Here is a 19,200-nt window from a genome sequence, read left to right as displayed (position 1 = left end):
TCGTAATCGTTTTTACCGGAATCCCTATAAATTGCATCGCGGGAACTGATGTCGAGCTTACTTTGCGAAATGATTATTATTCAGAATATTTGCAATCTATTCGCTGTCATATCTCCTTTATTCACTATTTAATATTGCACTGTGAATAACTCTATTGAATTGTATAGTACTGTACCGATATACTTGTAACTTTTTTGATGTATGGTAGGTGATATATATGAAAAGTAGGTCGGTAAAAATGGCAAGATCATTCTTTAGTTTGTGTGTGTGTTCTTTGTATAGCAGAGTGATTTAAATATTGAAGTTAGCACAGAGCAAGTATCGTTTACTATCATGTTTTTTTTTTTGTAAAGAGAGCCAAATCACTAATTCAAAACATCCGGCATCGCGTTAAAGGAAATCTAGTCATACAACAGTTCCGAAGGAATGAAGCTGAATGTCTAACTTCTCGACGTAATTAATGTGCAAAAACGAACCGTGTATGTAAAGAAGGAAGCGAAGCGAAAAGAGAAATTAACCGGTTTAGAATTGCATGTATGTTATGTGTAAGACTTTACTGAAGTAGATATTGGTTTGGTTTTATTGCAGATCGCTTTTGTTTTTAGTCTCTTCCGTTACGATATAAAAAATGAGAAGCAGTGAAAAGTGTAGCTTTTACGCTTTTCTATCCCGGAGAATTCGGGGAATATATTGTAGGCCAGACGTTTCGGAGGATTCAGAGATGAAAGGAGTTTTGGGAAACAAAGCCGTTGTTCGCGACGTCCTAAGTTACCAAACAGAAACGGTAGGTCTGAAATCGGAAATCAAACAAAATACCTGAATACCTGAAATCAAAGAAAAAAAAAGTTGTGCGAAAAAAATGGAACTCTTGCACATCTTTAATTTGTCTTGTCCTCTGCAAAACTGCTCTTTCTTGTGCTTTTTTAAAATTTAATGTAGTTCGTTGAAATTCTACACCGCAATGAAGAAGAGTGGCAGGTCACAGATACATAGAAAGGGAAGGCACAGTAACGTAAAAGAAAACAAAGAAAAACCAACAGCAACAACGCAGATAATACCAGGTGAAATCATCCGAAAAGATCGCTTAAATCAATAAATAAATAAATAAACAAAAATAAAAATTAAAAAAAACAAAACGTACCTAACCCCTTTTCTTGTGCGAAATACTTCAACAATCTTTCACCGAAGCTGTGTGCCGCGCATCGGGAAAAAAGGCGAAAGTGGTTCCACTTCATAAGTCAGGAAACAAACATTGTGTCTCTATAATTAGCGACCTATTTTTTTTTTACTTGTGTACCGCGTGAATTTTTGAAGCACATAATATTTTCTTCAACTTGGTCAGCTTACTTCAATAAAACTCGTTCTTCAACGTGCCGCAGCATGGATTCCAGAAATCATTCTCGCGTGAAACGCAGTTTTACCCATTTCTCTCATGCCATTCTATAGATCGGTGTTCGTAGGTCAATTGCATTTTTTAGATATTTCGGAGGATTTTGACAAGGTCAATCATCTCCTACTATTCTACAAGCTTAGGACCTTTAATAGTGACGGCTGTATTTTTACTTGGATAAAGTTTTTCTTGACGAATTTTTAGATGCACCATTTTGTAGACAGCTGTGTTGTTCCATGAAATTTCAATGAGCTGTTTATTGTGCTGTGCCTTTGCAAACTGACATTACTAGTATTGATAGATGGTACAGAACTTCGCGTCTGAAGTTCACCACTAAAAAATGTAAATTTTTATGGATTTCACGCACCACTGTGCCTGCTGCTAACTACACTTTAGATTCTTTTACTATGTTTAAATACTTGGGGGCTTACACGACATCTGATTCGAGCTGGAAGCATCACATAAACTGCGTTATTAACAATAGCAACCGTATACGCTATAAAGCCTACGAGTCATCTTTATTATCGCCCCATTAAGCCGTGAAACTAACAATGTGTAAAAAACAAGTATGCCCAAAACAGTTTTGTGCGGGGCTGAATATTGGGAAGAACAAGGCAGCGCACTTCATATTATCTGACTACTGTCGTATACTAGCACTGAAACGTCCATGAAACACATATTTTCCTACCAGCCATATGAATCACGTCGCAAAGCACCTTGTCTCATACTTCATAACATATTCAACAATCCAGCTTTGAAAACTCAGTTCGTTAGAACCGCAGCTAATCGCACAGCTCGTTTAGATCATCGTCATAAGTTACACGTCATTAGCTGATCGTCCAACACTTTCTAGCATTCCTTCGACCTACGCGCTGCCAATGACTGAAACTACCTTGCCTCCAGCATCATTTCCATTTCATATCATGCAACTTTTTTCTTTCTTCCACCTTGCACAATTACCTAAGTACCTACGCGATGATTCGTTTGTTCTGTATTGCTTATCCCACTTGCATTTGCATTCAGTTGTATTAGCCTAACCTCGTATCTTCATATATATTGCAATTGTTATTATTTCAATGTTACTTTTTATCTTTATCATTTTCTACTTTATATAGCCCATGTTATGCAACTACTCATGCGAACTTCATCGGCTATGCGATCGGTTGAATGTCCACCACACGAACTCTCGCTTAATTATTAAGAATCTATTGGTTGCCTTTCAGAACTTTAGTTCTCATATATTTTAGTTACGTTTAATAGAGGCGCCTATTAATACTAAGCGTTAGAGACCAAAATTGTATACCTGTGATACCTATACACATGTCAAATTTTAAAGACAGTAAGCGTTTTTAATAACCCTTTTTTGGCATGAACAAAAGAAAATGAGGTTACGCCATGAAGATCCAGGCCAGAGGCTCCTGAGAATACTGAAGAATATTTTATTAAGATAAAAATAAGCAAATAAATACCTAACATAGTCGTGGTTTGATGCTGGAAAACAGTGTAACGTAGAAATTGTAACGCCTTCGTCGTCACCATGTGGAGACTTGTCTGCTCCGTCGAGTCAAAGAAAGGTGATCTGGCTTGCCAGCGCTGAAGTATTTCTCGAAAAAAATCCTGCATGTCCTCGTAGCTGAGAACGCGCAACAGCAAACAAAATATGCTTAGGAAGGCAAAAGCTTTAGCACCTTTCTTTGGTGGTATAACTTTTGCAAACGGACATACGGTATCTGTCAAAGGGGTGTGCACTTCGTAATGTTTAATTTGCGTTCTTCGCGCAGAAACATGACTGTTTCTAAGAACATGCTGCATACGTACAACATAAACTTCACAGGGCACTGAACAATGTCGAAAGGAGGAATGCTGTACAGTTTACAATGCGAAGTCTGGAAGCTCTTGAACACAGTTTCAAAAAGTTCCACACTTGCAAAAGCCGGTACACGTTTTCATGTTATTAAAATGTAAAAGAAACGCCGACTACAAACAACAGTGAACACATTGATCCGTAGCATCCACCAACAATTATTACAGCATCCACATAATCCATAAAGCTTAGAACATAAAAACTCATCGAAAATATGCGAATAAAATATATTTTTCAGTGATCGTCCCTCGCGATAAAGGGTTCCATTGCAAATGATGTTGCTTGTCTCCTCGTCCGACAGAAGACATGAAGAAAAACGTCATTTTATCGATGCTTTTGTTTCTAAAATGCTGCATGTGTATTGCGCTGTGCGCCCGAGGGTCGCCCGTGTGCCAAAGCATGTTCGATGTTTATGAAACATACCTCCGCATAGTTTCGACGACATCATGTGAAAGCCACGGAACCTCCTTCAAAGGAGGCCATCAATGTAGGAGCTTCAGCTCTTAAGACACTGCCTGCACGAAATTCCAAACTGTGTTTTAAAAATGGAGACGTTATAAAAAAAGCAATAAAAGCGACCACCAAACAGCAAAAAATTAAAACGTTATTTAACAGACGTTAATGCTTACTAGTAAAAAAAAAAACGGGCGTATAATCTGACGGGGCACGGCAAGACCTTTCGCGCGGGTTTTGCGGGCAAAAGCTCTCGCTGCGCAGGGAAAAACCACTGAAAAGCAGTTTATCGTGTATAGCTACGACCTCTCACGACGGGGTCATTTGTATAGAGTACTACTCGACAAATAAATACAGGTCACGTGGTTTCACGTGAGGCAAAGCAGGAGAAGCGTTGAAAGACAAAACGGCTGGGCCTTCTCCAACGGGCTTTACAAGAAGTACATAAAAAAAAATGTGGCGTTGTTCCAAACGCTATTCGTTCCCATGGAATAGTTCGTTTTCGCGTCTTGAGCGAAGTAATTAGGACGTCAGCGACGGAGACCTGCTCCTTTCGCCCGAGCGGCCGTTTCCTCTTCGAAACGACATGAGATTGTCTGGAGTAGAAGCACATTTTGCCAGCACTCACCGGGGGCTGCCCTGAAGGCGGAGTTGGTGGACACGGCGAGGCCTGCTCCCGAAGGTCCCCGTAGGAGAGACGTCGGAGTGGCCTGTGGCATGATCGGCGCGCCGGAGTCCGTTGGAAGCACGGGCTTGGCATCCTCGTCGGTCGGGATGCGGCCAAGCGCCTCGTCTTGCGCCTGGGCTCGGCGCAGTGCCACTTGGGCCGCCATCACCTTCTGGCGCTCGACGGTCAGCCGACACTTTGGGCTGTCACACTGGCGGAACTTGCAGAAGCGCTTGTGTCCCCGAATGGCGATGCTGAGACCGTGGTTGCGGCATCGGGCGCACTTCGGACTTCGCGTCGTTGCCGTGCCGTTGGCCTGCGAACCCTGGCGACGTCTACTGCCTCCACCGCCACCCGATCCCAGATCGCTCGACGAGACCTGAGGGTGGGATTGGTGCTGCTGCTGCTGAGACATGGGCACTGCTACCTGTTCGGTCGCCGGCGCCTTGGTCAGGGTCATGACACCGGAGTGGTGCCGGGGTGCATGGTATCGGGCTAGAAGTTCGTGGACGGGTAAGTGTTGCTGCTGATGAGGCGACTGGTGATTGTGAGCATGGTTTCGGCCATTCATTGCCGCTGCTGCCGCCGCTGCCGCGGTTGACAGTGCCAACGGAGCAGCCGCCGCAGGCTGGAGAAGGTGAAAGGAGTGCAACGCCGTTTTCGCGGGGACGGGAACTTGAAATGAATCTCGTTTTTCGGTGTCCCGCAGGTTCGGTTGCTCAAAAAACCCTCGTGGACACGTGTCTTCGAAACGTCGTATCGGCGCTAGGGCTTTATGGAAAAAAGGATTGGGGGTGCGCACGGGGAAAGTCACTCAGTTCGCACCGGTTTCGGCGCCTATCTTGTCTTCTCTTCCGTGCGAGCCAAAACGGCGCGTCGACGGCGCGAAACGCACGCTGCTTCGCTGGGAGTGGCGGCGGGGAACACGCGGTTGCTGCCCCGTCGACGGCGTTGCTCCAACGGGGTGCTGCTCGCTCGGCGCGAAGGCTTGTTGCGCTCGCGGGCGCTTTTCCAACGCCGCGCGCAGTGCGCGCCCGGTTGTCACGTGGCTGCGCGCTCCGTACGACGGTGGCGACCACTGGGGCCCATCGTCCGAGTTAGCGACGCGCAGCGCCTCGCGTTCCGCCGAGAGCGTCGTTTCGGGAAAGCGCGCGCAACCTATGGAGAAATAGCCTGAAGGAAACGTGAGCAGAATTCCGTGCCCGTTTCTCCTGTAGCTCTTCAGCGACTCTGCAGTAACTGCTGACGCGTGTTGCACGAACTTAGCTGGGCACCGCTCGTAAAATCAGGCAACTTTCTGTCAGCAGGAACTCGTACTTTAGTTGCCTCCAGGTGCAGATAAGACAGGATACTAACGAGCGCCGGCTGAAATCCATCTTCGGGAGAGTAGGAGAAGAGAAGTTTATGACTTTTGGGCTCGTAAGGGATATATATGATCGCGACAAGCCTGCCTCTTGTCTGATCAAAAGAGGTAGGAAGTGGAATCGGACATCAAGAAGCCGCGAGCATATACAAAGTAAAGAATCGTGTATCTGAACTTGAAGACACTGATGCGAAGTGGTGTAGTAATGTTGCAATGTCGTCATATAAAGCCTATAATTCAATTCGTTTTATTTTAAGCCACAATAGTTAGAGAGGATAGGCTCAATTCACCAGGTTTCTAAATTATAAGTGTTTGTCACTGGCCTTTCTGGACAACATGCAATCATCATCAACAACAACAACAATAATAATTTATTATTATTATTATTATTATTATTATTATTATTATTATTATTATTATTATTATTATTATTATTATTATTATTATTATTATTATTATTATTATTATTATTATTATTATTACGGTTTAACGTTGGGGCACCTCGTAGTGAAGTAGCAGCAGGGGTGGTGGAGAAACTTCATTATACACAGAAACCAGACAGGCTTAAAACTGCGGTGCTTCGCAGTGCATATGCGGGGGAAGAGTAATCTGTGTGTTGTCTATATTCGAAGGCCCCTCTGGCACGCGCCATGCCTTCAGCTTTGCGCATCAGTTCTAGCTGCAGGGCTGGGCTAGACAACGGCGCCTCCGATTCGTCCCAAGTGCCAGTTGTGTCGTTCTCTCCTCCGTGCAGTGCGCAATCCCATGCGACGTGAAAAAGCGCTCGTGGGGCTCCACAACACATACATATGTCTCGATAGCCGTTGAGTATATAGATGTGGTGGAAAGTGTACATATTTTAGGCTTTGCAAATTTCGATCATCTCATGTTCTTTAACGTACATTGATATCGCGCAGTGCATAGTCCTCTACCCTTTCGCCTACATTGAAATGCGACCGCCAGGGTTGGAATCGAACGCGTGACCTTCAGGTCCACTGTCGAACGCTGTAACCGATACACCACCGCAGCCGAAAATGCACAATATCGAGATCGGCCGTCTGCTCTCTTGCTGTTCAGACATAACTTTTTCTTTAAAATACGTAAACATTTCTATGCCGACTGAAAGAAAGACTTGTACGTCACCTCACCCGTCGTTATGTCAGATAAGATGAATAGATAGTAAACTTTCAAACTACGGTGTCACGCTCAGACGCCGTACCCTGTAACCGCTAGGCTGAATGCCTAAAATTTGGCGGGAGAACACTGAGTCATTTGAAATTATTCGGGATCAGGAAACGGAAACCCTCTCTTAGACAACACAGGAAACAGTATTTTTTTACGATACATATTCCCACTTCCATTGACTCACTGTTTCACATCTTTAACAGCGCTACGCTGTATGGTAAAGCAAACTATGTATGCCATAATTCTCACATTACTATTTCGATATATTTCTTCCTTTTTGACTACAGTTTTTTTTTCTTTTCTTTAGTAATACCCAAGTGATACGTATGACAGTTAAATTTGCTTGCCTATGCTGGATACGTTGTTTTTGTTGTCAAACATAGAAGTACATTTTCAAGGCGTCCGCTGGATAGCAGATTAACAAAAAATGAAGTTTCACGCTGGCAGTGCCGAGCCTGATGGAAGTGTGAAACTTGAAGGCCTTCGTTGTTTCTATTTACTACGTTCAGCCAGTGAAAGAGACACACGTGCCAACACGTCTGGGCTTCTTTTACGCATGACGCATATTGTCCCATAAACGCTGGCTTCGAAATGAAATTCTGTGGTGCATAAGAAGTTCAGTAGTTTCGAAAGTACAAAAATGACACGATGCTCTTTTCCTACGCATGTAAAAAATTGACTTCATTCTACCACGTCGATGTAATCACGCACTATGATGTTTACTTCTGCACTATGTTAGGTTTTTTGGACTCCAAAGTGTTGAATTAGTCGAGTTGTCGGTTCGTGGCAATTTTCACTGTTCTTTTCTTCCGCGCGCCTGCCAGAACATAACCGCATACAGCTGCGCTGCAAAACAAGGACACGGCGCTATGCCGATGCCGCGCGACAATTTTCCATCCAGGGAGGGGTGCCACACGTGTGCTCCCCTCCCTCCGTTTCAAAATATTTCGGAGCGACGATCCCTAGGCTCGTACTCCGCCGTCGCCGTCGAAGCTCCCTGCGCCGGGCGAGCTCGCCCAGCAAAACAACAGGTGCGCGCTCCCGACAGATGGCTCTCGCTGTGCCGCGATCGCCGTTCTCAATCGTTCCCGCCACCAAGCGCAGCAGCAGCCCTCCCTACTCACTCCTCAGGCACTGCGCCGGGCTCCCGACCGGGTTGCAGAAACTAGGTGCCTTTTCTCATCTTCTAACCACTACCACACCCACCACCACCCACTCCCCACCCTACCGCCATCATGGAAGCCTGCAGTGAGATTAGGCGCAGAGGCGTTTGCGTCCCATGTCTAAGGAGCTACGTTCATCGGTTGTATTCGTACACAGAACAAGCGCTATAGTTTTCTTTTTTTTCTTACCATGTGATGCAGGGCACAAAGCGCCCCTCGACCACTTTTACCTTCCTGACCCTGACTTTATACCAAAGGCGTGGCACTCACAATACAAATTTCTGCCTATGCTCCTGCGTTCCGGGATGGGCCGCGACGCAGAGCACGCACAGGACACGCAAGCGCGGGATTTTGGACTTCGTCGAGGTCAAAGAGCGTGCTAGTACTAGTCTCAACGTAGCATCGCAGGACGACGAAAGAGCAGCTGATCGGCAACAAACGCTTGCGCATCGCTTAGGCAACTCTTGCAGTTATTCCTCGTGGAGCTCTCTTTTTTTTGTGTGAGAAATACTTCCATCTGTTTTTATGTCTCTTTTTTTTCCAAGCTCATTAGTCATTACTGACTCCTGGGCAGAACGTCTGATGAGCGTGATAAGAAAAAAAGAAACACACGAAATATTTTATTATAGATAATCCATCTCTTTGTCACGTCAATTAATTTAATCCCTTGTGCCCAGTGTCTCTTTGCACCTACTGATTGACTTTAAATCATAGTGGTTGTGTTAGTGATGTACGTATTGAAAATACTGATCTATTACAGTCAGCCTGCTGAGAATTTCGGCGAATTTCGGTAATCGGCTGTTGCTTACCAAAGTACGAATAATCAAGGCATTGCGGGAGATTTCGGTGATTACTTGTCGTACACATTGTGCAAGGAGATTACCATCCTATTAGAATTATCGCGCGGAGGTGGCAAGTAGTGCGAACACATTGGTACAATGCAACATCGTCCTTTTTTATCAAATATCAGTTCAGTGATTGAGTCGAAATGCAAAGATTCAATCGTGTACCACATCTTAATTCCCCTCCGTCCATACGACCGATGTTGTACACGTACTATCACGCCACGCTATGGAAGCGTTTCAAAAGATAACGAACACGCTCTGCTGTTTCCGAAAGGCGGTGACGGTAGTATCACCAGATGTACATCCCACTTCCTTTCACGGGATTGCCTCGTTTTAGGTATTTATACGATTGAAGTGTTGATAACTTCGCAGCTCCGCCCCCACGGCTTGTCTGGGTTGTGGTTATTGCTGGTGGGTGTTGAATTCGGCCGTGATTGGCTCGCGATGGCAGGCCTTTGTCGTCTGATCAGCTCGTGTCATTCGCGTGCTTGTTACTTGGAACGATAGAACGCTGATTGCTTCCGAGGCCATCCACGAACTCTTAGCATCTCTCGCTATCTCTTCGAGTGCGACGTGACGCACAACGGGGTTTTCTAATTTTGCAGATAGCGCTGGCGTGGCTGCATGGTTCCGGAGGCACAGTGGAGGAGAACAAGATACTGTCTAAGTGTGAGTAGACCCAGCTATCACTTTGGAAATGCCCATTATTAAAAAAAAAAAAACTTGCGTAGACGTTCGCTTCGTGTGGCTAACGCTGCGGCAACCACTCAGCCGCCACTGCTCAAGAAAGATAGCATGAAAAAAATCAAGATAGCATAAAAGAGACAAGGAAAGATAAAGGAAAAGAAGCAAGAAATGAAAGAAAGGAAGATACAGTGAGACTTGTAAAAATGATGACTGCAATTAATCGTACAAAGCTGAATCTCTTCGCAGGTTAGAGTGCCGCTGCAAACTATCAGTGGCGTATATGGTGGGGGTGGGGCTTCAGACATTTTCGAATTTTTAGTTTTCCTCGCGTATATGTACACACACACACACACTTACAAGTGCACGCACAGACAAAGTATTCCTGTACTTCCACCCTCTCCACCCGAAAAATAATCAAAGTTCTACCTACGCCCCTGCAGCCTATGTGTGCCCACGTAGTAATAAAAGGTGAAATTCACGTATTCATCAGGACTTTTGAATTTTATACTCTTACGATCAAAGAAAATGGCGGCTAACGCAAAGCACATAATCGCTAGGATTAGGAGTCTATTTAGGTTTTGAGCCGAGTTGTTCAAAAAGCGGTTTTAATATGGTTTACGACGCCCAAACTTTCTGACTACGAGACAGCGAGAACTGTACTACATCAAGGCTTGGTTCGGAGGCTGGTAGGAACCGCATGTCTGATGGTAGCGTCTTTCCACCACAGATGCTCAAGCATAGACTGCCGAGTCGTGTTTTGCAAAGACGCAGAACTAACTGACGTATAACGTGCAGTACTAGGCAACACAACACCGTAAAACGCAACACTGTACAACACTCATGTATCCAGTACAAGGAAACGAAATGTCACAAATAGAACCGGGAGTTCGAAAAAACCATTGCAGTTGTGCGAATTACAGATTAGCCAAATACCTTGTGAAATGTTATACCAGAAGCTAAAACGCGAGGCATAATAAACTGCAGTCAAGTTACATAGATAGTAAGCTCTAATAAAGTATTTTGGATTATCTTAAAATGCTGGCACTACTTTTTACAGGTTTATAGTTCGAAGCCACTTCGTTTCTACAGGCACGCCGTGCGATCACATAAATACATATACCCTGTACAAAACCAGCAACTTGAGCTTCTTTGCGTGCACGTAGTTTAACTTTAACATATCGTGTTGCCAATATGTCCAGTGATGTGAGAAGTTGGAAAATAAAGGCGTTTGTTTCATCTGTGTCTCTTTATATGAGATAATTTTTGCCACTGGCCGGGTTCGTTCGCCATTGATACGCCCAGCATCAAAATGTCTTTCATTTTCTATTACGATCAATTCGAAAGTGAGACGGCATATTAGTGTACTGGCCTCTGCAGTCTGGTACGTGTCTGGAACGGAATCGAATAGCCAAGAGGGAGTGAGAGTTGCAACCGTTGGCGTGCACATAGGGGACAAGGGCGTTGGGAGTTCTCCCTTAATCACGTGCGCGAAGCCTGCCTCGTGCTTTTACTGTAGGATTACGCTCGTCATTTTTAAAGCGCAGATTAGCGGCCATTCAAAATTTTAATGATAACGTTGACCGAGAGACCCTGATGTTGAATTTGAACATTTCACTTCCCCGTTTTGCTCGCAGAATGTCGTGAACGGAAGGCAGGCATGTATGAGAAGCGTGTAATTATGGTAAACTTCATTTTAATTTTTGCATTCGTTCTGAAGTTTGTTTTCGTTTGGATTCGGCCACTGCGGGCTGGAGGGACGGGGAGCCACTTCGCCAGCCCCGACTGGGAAACAACGAGCACGCCTTCAGTGACAGCGCCGTTTCGATTATTCTCCCTTCGTCTTGTCTAAAGCGCTGTTAGGTACCGTCCTAACATGGCGAGGTTTCCTTCGAGTGCTGAGGCCTAGACATACCGAGTGCTCGACGATGTTATTCGTCTTGTGCGGTCTCAAGTTTGAAAGGCTCTACGGTTCACTCTAATTTAATCGCGTCTGCTGATCTTCTTGATCGGCCGATCAAGAAATAAAAAAAGAATCTGCTGCCGAGGTGGCCGAATGCCCAGAAGTCTTTTGCTCGCCACGTGCAAGCGCCGTTTTTGCCACCGTGCTCGAAAATAACCCGCTCGAGGCGTAAGGTCGAGAATAGTCGCGTTAGTCGAATGTCAAGCCGGAAGACTTTGACTTTGTAGCTATTATTAGTTGACGTCGCGAAAGCTTGTCTGGCGCCCGAACAAAAACATCCTTCCCGATGCTAACTAGGCGCGGTTTCTCGTCTCCCCCCCCCCCTTTTTTTTGTTTAGGTATGCTCGCGTTTCTTGTTGACCCAGCTGGAACCAGATTGAGCTCGTCCATAGCTTTCATTCTGACATTGCTTACTCAGTTTTCTTTCGTACTTAATTCCTGTCATTCTTGGCTAGAGTAGACAGTTTTTGTTTAGACGCTCGTCTTCTCCACTGCTGACAGTGTAGCTTTTCAGAACGACCCCTAGTAAAAGTGAGTCTTCGTCGTCGCCTAAGAGAGGCTTCGCAGGAAACACAAGCAAGAAATCAAATGAGTGATTTGGCTACTCAAGCTAACCTAAGCGGCTTGGTGTGTATAGAAACGTGGAAGATAAATCTACAACATGGTTCCTGCTCGGCTGCTTTGCTTGTGGCCCTGCTGCCTGAGCTGTGATGACACCGTTTACTGCCTCTGTCGGCATAATAAGTCTTTCACATTTAACTTGGCAACACCCTGAGATCGTTTTTATTGTTTTAGTTTGTATTACAACCAGTTAAAGTTTAGCTTATACTTCAAGTTTACTCTACACTGAAACGTCACTTCTCCTCAGATGGGGCCCGGTAAGGGCAAAACCTTCTTGAATCCTGAAACGTCTTCGTGATAATGACGGAAACAACAAGGAACGCAAAACAAGGGAAAAGGAAACCGGATAAAGTATCCGATTCCAGGACTTCGGCCATGGTCCAGTCAGACAAGCGACCAGGAGAGACATCCGATCCATACCACACGCCGTCGAAACGAGCACACGAGCGGACGAACGTAACTGTGGCGATACCAAGGAACCTACAACTGATGACGACGTATCTACAATAGTTGGACTCGGCGAGAGGGTACACGATTCTTCGTACACGGACGACAACTTAAAGATCGTAAGCCATCGCAAAAACATAACTGTTGGTATTCCGGTGATTATTTCACCAGTAGAGAGCGGAAAAGGCTCAAGACAGGTCAACCCTATCGCTTCACATTCTGCGGTGACATCAGTCATTGACGCAGAGCCAGTTTGGAGTTTTTTTCACTGCTCAAAGTTCGTTACTGCTTGGCGTGGAAGATCAAGTCAATGCGCTTTTCATGTGTGGCAAGATGTGTGGTATAACAGTTAGTGCTCGTCCTTCTAATGCCTATCTGAAGAACACCTGCTTGCTTCGAGGTGCTTCGAAATTGTATACAGAGGTGGATCTTCTCGCTTACACGAAACCCCAAGGCATGATTCACGTCAGGAGGATTTTTCGACGAGAAGTATATTCTACATGTGAGTGGAAAGTTAGACAAAAAATAGACAAGAAAGCTTGCAATACGAGCTTCAAATGTGCAAACTGCAATAGTGACCATCCAACCAGTTATAGTGGGTGCCCATTCTGAGCGAGTGCGCTCCATAGACGAAAAGCCTTTCTTACAGGGCCTAAACCAACGACTGCCATTTTGCACCTGAGGATTTTTCTCCTTTGATGAAAGACAAAATACCAACTGGTAAAAAAAATGTATGCGATGTGCAAACAGAAGAACCCTTCTTGAGAACGCCAGGCAATGCGGGCCAATCAAAACGAGCAGCCAGGCCGCCTGAGTGGTCAGAACATTTCTGCACAAGCTCCCTATATGCCGGAGTACTGAGACGAGAATATGAGCAGACGACACAAGGAAATGAGGAAAATGTCCACGACACTGCGGATATTGTTCGTGTTCTGTTTGCCGCGTCGCGTTCTCACCTAGCGACAATGTCGCCAGGTACCGCGACGACCATACTGCCGGCTGTGCTGCTTGGTTGTTTGGGGCACAACCAGCAGTAGGATGCCGAAGACAAAGCCTCAGTGTACGTTAAATCACCGAAAACTGCCTTTCATAATGCGGTGGAATCGTGCCGGTATCGTTTCTGGCATCGATGAACTAAACTTGTTCTTGAGAGAAGATCCAATTCCGATCTTAGCTCTATCAAATACCGGGTTACCGAGACTAAGATCAATTACTGCATACGTCACCCACAAGAACCCTACCATAAAGTCTTTCCCTAAGGGAAATTCCGCTGTGTATATTGGAAGAGAGATACCACACGTAACAATCAATGTGGCCTACTTGTGCACAAATGTTATAAAAGTTTGTGCTATGAGGTCTCAGATAGGAAACCGCAAAATGAGCATTGCATATGTGTATACATATCCTCACAAGGACATCTCCACCGAAAAGTTCTTAAGACATCTGTGTCATCGTTGTCCCGCACCGCGCATCATTTGCGGTGATTTCAATGCGCATCACACGCCATGGAGGGACGATAGTTAGGATGCACGAGGACGTTGTCTGGAAAGTGCTATTGATAAGCTAGATTTATGCATTGAGAATGATGATGTAGCGGCGAGAGAAGAGAGACGTGAGACGGCGTCGTAGGCAGCCGACGGGGCCGTGCCGATCGCGCCACTTTATTCTACGCCCGAAGCCGAGCCGCGGTAGCTGTCCCCGTCCGACGCGCCAGGTGCGTGAGCTCGTTCTCATCCTCGCGCAGCTCGAGCTAGCATCAGCTGCGCGAGAGGCGCGGCGCGGTGATTGAGAAATGATGATGGTGATGGTGGCACTACAATGACAATGTAAGGTCTTTAGGCCCCCCGATGTACAAGTATTATTGACCTGACATTGAATTCAAGTGACGTTCAACTCACGTGTTGTACAACTCCAGACAGAATGGGAAGTGATCATTTTCCTACATTTATCAATGTTTCTGGTTACTAAGTGACGGTAGCTAAATGCAGCAATGTAACGAATTCGAATTGCTACCGGGAACATTAAGATCACTGATCAGGGAACATATTTCAGGATGTGCTTGCGAGCAAAGCGGTGGCAACCGCAATACTTAAGCTATACCGGCGCATGAATTTTCCAGCCCGGGACCTTGAAGGGGCCCTTCAACACTTTTTGAGCATGGTCACAAAACGCTGCCGATCGGTAGTAGAGGCTTCCGAGAACACGCGAGCCAAATGTTATAGCGCTGCACGCGGCCTGGAATTCACAATAAATTATCAAAGCTAGCTGAAAATTGCTTTCACTTCCCTCGACAAATCACGAAATATGCCCAAAATTTAAGCGCGGACGACCCATCTGTCAGCCATTGGCTGATTTAAACATGGCGCGCTCGGTTGTTACAGAAATCACCGTGAGAGGCCGTCACTTGTCCACGCGTGTGCGCGCGATCGCACTGACAAAGTCACGTATTCATTGAAAAAAGGAAAAAAAAAGTGCTGAAGGTCACGAGGCATTTGGGACGTTTTTGTTTGCCCCTCCCATTCCTCCCTGCTTAGCTTCCAGCGCTTTCGTCGAGACGAGAGAAGAGAGAATGCGAATGCAGCGTGCGACAAATATTTGTAACTGCTCGTACTGGATGGATCCTTAAAATTTTTGCGGTATTGAATTTATCGGGCAATATGCTTTTCCAGTGAATTACTTTCATGGTTACTTAAAAAGTGTTTCATAGCCCCTTTAAACTCCGCACTTTGTGTGCAGCTAGAAGAAGGGCAGAGAAAGAGCTTATGCGAAGATGTAGGGAACCATCTCTCAACACTCAGTTCAAGAGACTTAATGCATCATTACGGTGACACACCAAAAAGCTTCGGAGGACACAATGGACAGTGTTTTGCGAGAGTTTAAGTGTATTTTCTTTAGTGTCAAGGATCTGGCGAGTAGTAATTAGTGTCGGGAGCACGCCGTAGCCATTGAGGCCATTCATTGCCCTTGTGCTTTTCAAGGATATATCAATGCCACCTCTAGCTGAAGCATTTCCTGACGTTTATGTAATTGGAAGACACAGTGAATAGATAGATAGATAGATAGATAGATAGATAGATAGATAGATAGATAGATAGATAGATAGATAGATAGATAGATAGATAGATAGATAGGTAGATAGATAGTAGATAGATAGATAGATAGATAGATAGATAGATAGATAGATAGATAGATAGATAGATAGATAGATAGATAGATAGATAGATAGATAGATAGATAGATACGCTCAATGTCGCCGAAGTTCGCTAAGAAATGTTCGCATTTAAATGTGTGGGGACAAGAACGCCACCTTAAGACACACCACGACTGATGCAATGATGCATTGTTGTGCAATTCTCCGTCTTTATAAAGAAAGTTCCGCCCTTCAAAAAGCTGTCGATCCATAGGTAAACCCGACCCCCTAATCCGACATCTTCCATGACATCCAGAATGGCTTCATGCGATACATTGTCGTATGCGCCTTTCACGTCCAAGAACAACGCCACAGATAAATGTTTGTCTTTTTTGATGCTACAAAGACGAGACCAGGTCAATAACGTTATCAATAGCGGACCGCGCACGCCGAAAGCCCGTCATAGCATCAGAGTATACCTCGTGGTGCTTCAGGTACCACCCCTCTAGGCGAGTCCAAATCCTCTCCATCACTTTCCTGAAATAGCTGGTAAGCGCGATGGGGCGATAAGAGGTCAAGCTTAGACGAGATTTACCTGGTTTAAGCCCAGGGACGAGGCGGCTGGATTTCCACGAAGAAGGAACAAATCCGCTGCTCCACGAGTCGTTGTACACGGATAGGAGGGCCCGTCGAGCTGCTTCACCGAGGTTGCAAAGAGCTATTATGTATGTTATCCCATCCGGACCAGGCGATGAAGATCGTTTGCATGCCGTCAAGGCCCCTTGAAGTTCCTCTAGAGAGAAAAAAGGGTCCATTGTTGTATCTCTGCAGACTGTTGAGTTTTTTAGGTGACGCGTGGTGCATACGGACGCCTGACCGGCAACTTACATGCAGAAATCTTCTGCTACTTCAATTTCGGTGCAGCCTTGGTGGAGAGACAGACACTCGAAGAAGTGATGTTGATGCGGCGCCCTTCGTAGGCCACGAACAATCCTTTATGTCTGCGTCAAAGGCTTGTGTGGATCTAACGATTAGCACAGAGATTTCCACCGAAAGGACTAAAGTGTGTTGATTCGCCGCTGAATTTTTTTTCTGTAAGCACCTTGCCTCCCCCAAGTCGTGAATGGACTTAGTGCGCCTATATCTTCGCTCTGCACGATGACGGACATCTCTGATCCGTTCCAATTCCGCTTCATGTTGACAATATTTTGAAGTATGTTCAATATGACAAGTCGCTTCTTGAGCAGCAGCCCTGATCATATGGTTGAGAGTGTCAAGAGGAGGCGCTTCATTTTCTTCACACCTCTCTTCCGTCAGTGACCTGAACTTTGCCCAGTCGATGCGAGTCGAAGTGTTGTAGTTTTGTGATTTTCCCAGGCCATTGGTCTTCAAATAAGTTGGTATGTGCTTGCAGAGTACGAGCCATGGAGATTTTCCAGACTTGATAGCACCGGCTTCAGCGCATCTACTAATTGAAGCGCACTCTTAGCAGCCGGACTGTCAATGCTAGTGAGAAGCATACGAATAGTATTCATGAGGGCCTTTACCATGGTTACGATTTCCTTATCTCCACTATCACCGCATTCTGGTTTCGAAGTGATTGTAGACGAGCGATGCGGCGGCTCAGATTGTGGGTCTATCGTCGGCAGCGCTGGCAATGCGTCAAGCGAGCCGGTGATGCTCTCGTCTTGCTTGAATGATTTGTCGTCGGCGTGTCTGGACGCTTGGGGTGGTATGCCGGCGATCATTTGGTGAAATGCAGTCCTTGCTTCGGCACTGGGCCTTCTCATGGACTCCGGCGACGAGACCGCCGGCGTCGTACTTCGGCAGAGGCCTCCCTGTGAGTTGAGCCGTCCCGGACCATTGGCTCAATACTTGCAATTCCTTTTTTCATGCTTGGGCAATCTTTTGATGATGCACCGTGAGGGCCGTGACAGTTTCAGCCCTTACGAAGTTCTGCCTGGCAAGCGTCTGCGCTATGTGATTCTGAGCATAGCGAGCACACAGCCGGATTTGTACAAACACCACTGACGTGTCCCAACCTATAACATTTCCGGCATTTAAGGGGCTTTGGTGCGAAGGGTCGCACTGTGTGTCGAAAATGGCCGACCTTGACTTGCGATGGAAGGCTGTCTCCCTTGAACACGAACTTCACGCAGCGTGTTTTTCCAAGGCGACGGGCTTGCAGTGTGGTAAGTTCTGCAGACACCGGTTTGATGAGAGCAGCAAAGTCACTTCCGCTGATGGAAATGTCGACATCGTAAATGACGCCTGCAGTAGAGTCGTGGCCATCAGGTGTGTATGACTGAACGTTGATGTTCTCCAACACCTTGACGTTGCTCAACACTACCAATGTGCTTCGTTGAGTGACGTCTATGGCGAGGATATTCTTAGGCCGTTGATCCGCACGTCCGCGGTCTATCCCTTGGTGAGTGCCTCAATAGACCTAGACGTTACTTGACAATTGAGCCGGTAAAGACTATGAGCGGCGTCGACCTGCACACACAGAATTGTGTAAATCGGAGGCTCTCGCGTCCTCGTAGCATTCTTACTTGTTGATGGAGACGGCATCACTAGTCTTCTTTTTGACTGACGCCTTGTCACAGGCACGAAATTGCCTTTGCCGGAGCTTTCGTCACTGACCGTAGAGTGAATAAGGGTGTCCTCACTCTCGGCATCACTCGGGTGGCCCGTAAACTTTCTCGTAGCAGTTGCAGACGACGTCGATGGTTGCGGTGGAAGCCCAGGCGAATCCACGTCCATCGCCACAGTCATAATGAATTGAATTCTGCACATTATTGTGGGGTTGCTCTGCGCTCTCAAGGGCGTCTCTATCATCTACGGCAGTAGGCAGCATCTATCAACTACGGCAGTAGGCAGCAAAAGCGACGGCACGAGCCCCATGACCGGCAGCGTCTTCTAAGGCACGTGAGTGCCACAGAACCGGCCAAGCATTCGGAAATGTCACAGCATGCGAACCACGTTATCAGACTGGCGGCGCTAGTACTAAATGCTGCAGCTCAGGCCAGCGTACCTTCAGAAACCATGACTGACGGATGCGAAAACGAGGCGAAGAAAGCTCGCGTCGACGGTGATAGGACATCGACCTATGACTTAAGCGATGAGGAAATTGACTGTGATGACTCGCCATTCACCCTCGTGACATACAAGAAGAAACGACCGGAGGGAATTCCAGTGGTCGTTCAACCATCAGAGAAAGGCGACAACTTCTGGCACGTGAATCCAAACCGCGCTGCGTCAGGAACTTTCTCAGCGGCCAAAGAGAAGTTCAGTCGTTACTATTGAACAGAGATGAAAGCGTTTCTGTCAGCGTTTCTTCTGTTTCATCGGCAAAGCATCTCCTATCGATGAGTGAAGTGGCTGGATTGGGAGTCAAGCCTTATATTCCAACATCTTGTACGAGA

At 46.1% G+C, this 19,200-nt stretch overlaps 2 protein-coding genes across 4 annotated transcripts in view; one reads left to right on the top strand and one right to left on the bottom strand.

The window, feature by feature from the left end:
- Window positions 1-19,200, top strand: part of LOC119172231 (cholinesterase) — a 306,247-nt gene that overhangs the window by 103,499 nt on the left and 183,548 nt on the right. For 2 of the 3 annotated variants that reach the window (XM_075893350.1, XM_075893349.1), the window contains one exon: window positions 9,536-9,599. In XM_075893350.1, coding sequence (XP_075749465.1) covers window positions 9,536-9,599 — 64 coding nt within the window. Of the gene's footprint in view, window positions 1-9,535; window positions 9,600-19,200 lie in introns of those variants that run through there. The other variant, XM_075893348.1, reaches the window with a different exon arrangement.
- Window positions 2,813-6,014, bottom strand: LOC119171436 (uncharacterized). The gene has a single exon (XM_037422257.2). The coding sequence runs from the start codon at window positions 4,943-4,945 to the stop codon at window positions 4,238-4,240; it is 708 nt and encodes a 235-aa protein (XP_037278154.2). The 5' UTR covers window positions 4,946-6,014; the 3' UTR covers window positions 2,813-4,237.

The sequence above is a fragment of the Rhipicephalus microplus genome, chromosome 4 (genome assembly GCF_043290135.1).
Source record: "Rhipicephalus microplus isolate Deutch F79 chromosome 4, USDA_Rmic, whole genome shotgun sequence".
NCBI classification, from domain to species: Eukaryota; Metazoa; Arthropoda; class Arachnida; order Ixodida; family Ixodidae; genus Rhipicephalus; species Rhipicephalus microplus.
The sequence above is the reverse complement of the archived record's forward strand: the minus strand, read 5'-3'. Positions and strand labels throughout refer to the sequence as shown.

Excerpts from the sequence above, each read along its gene's own strand:
- LOC119171436 (XM_037422257.2), bottom strand. The coding sequence starts at position 4,945 with ATGAATGGCCGAAACCATGCTCACAATCACCAGTCGCCTCATCAGCAG.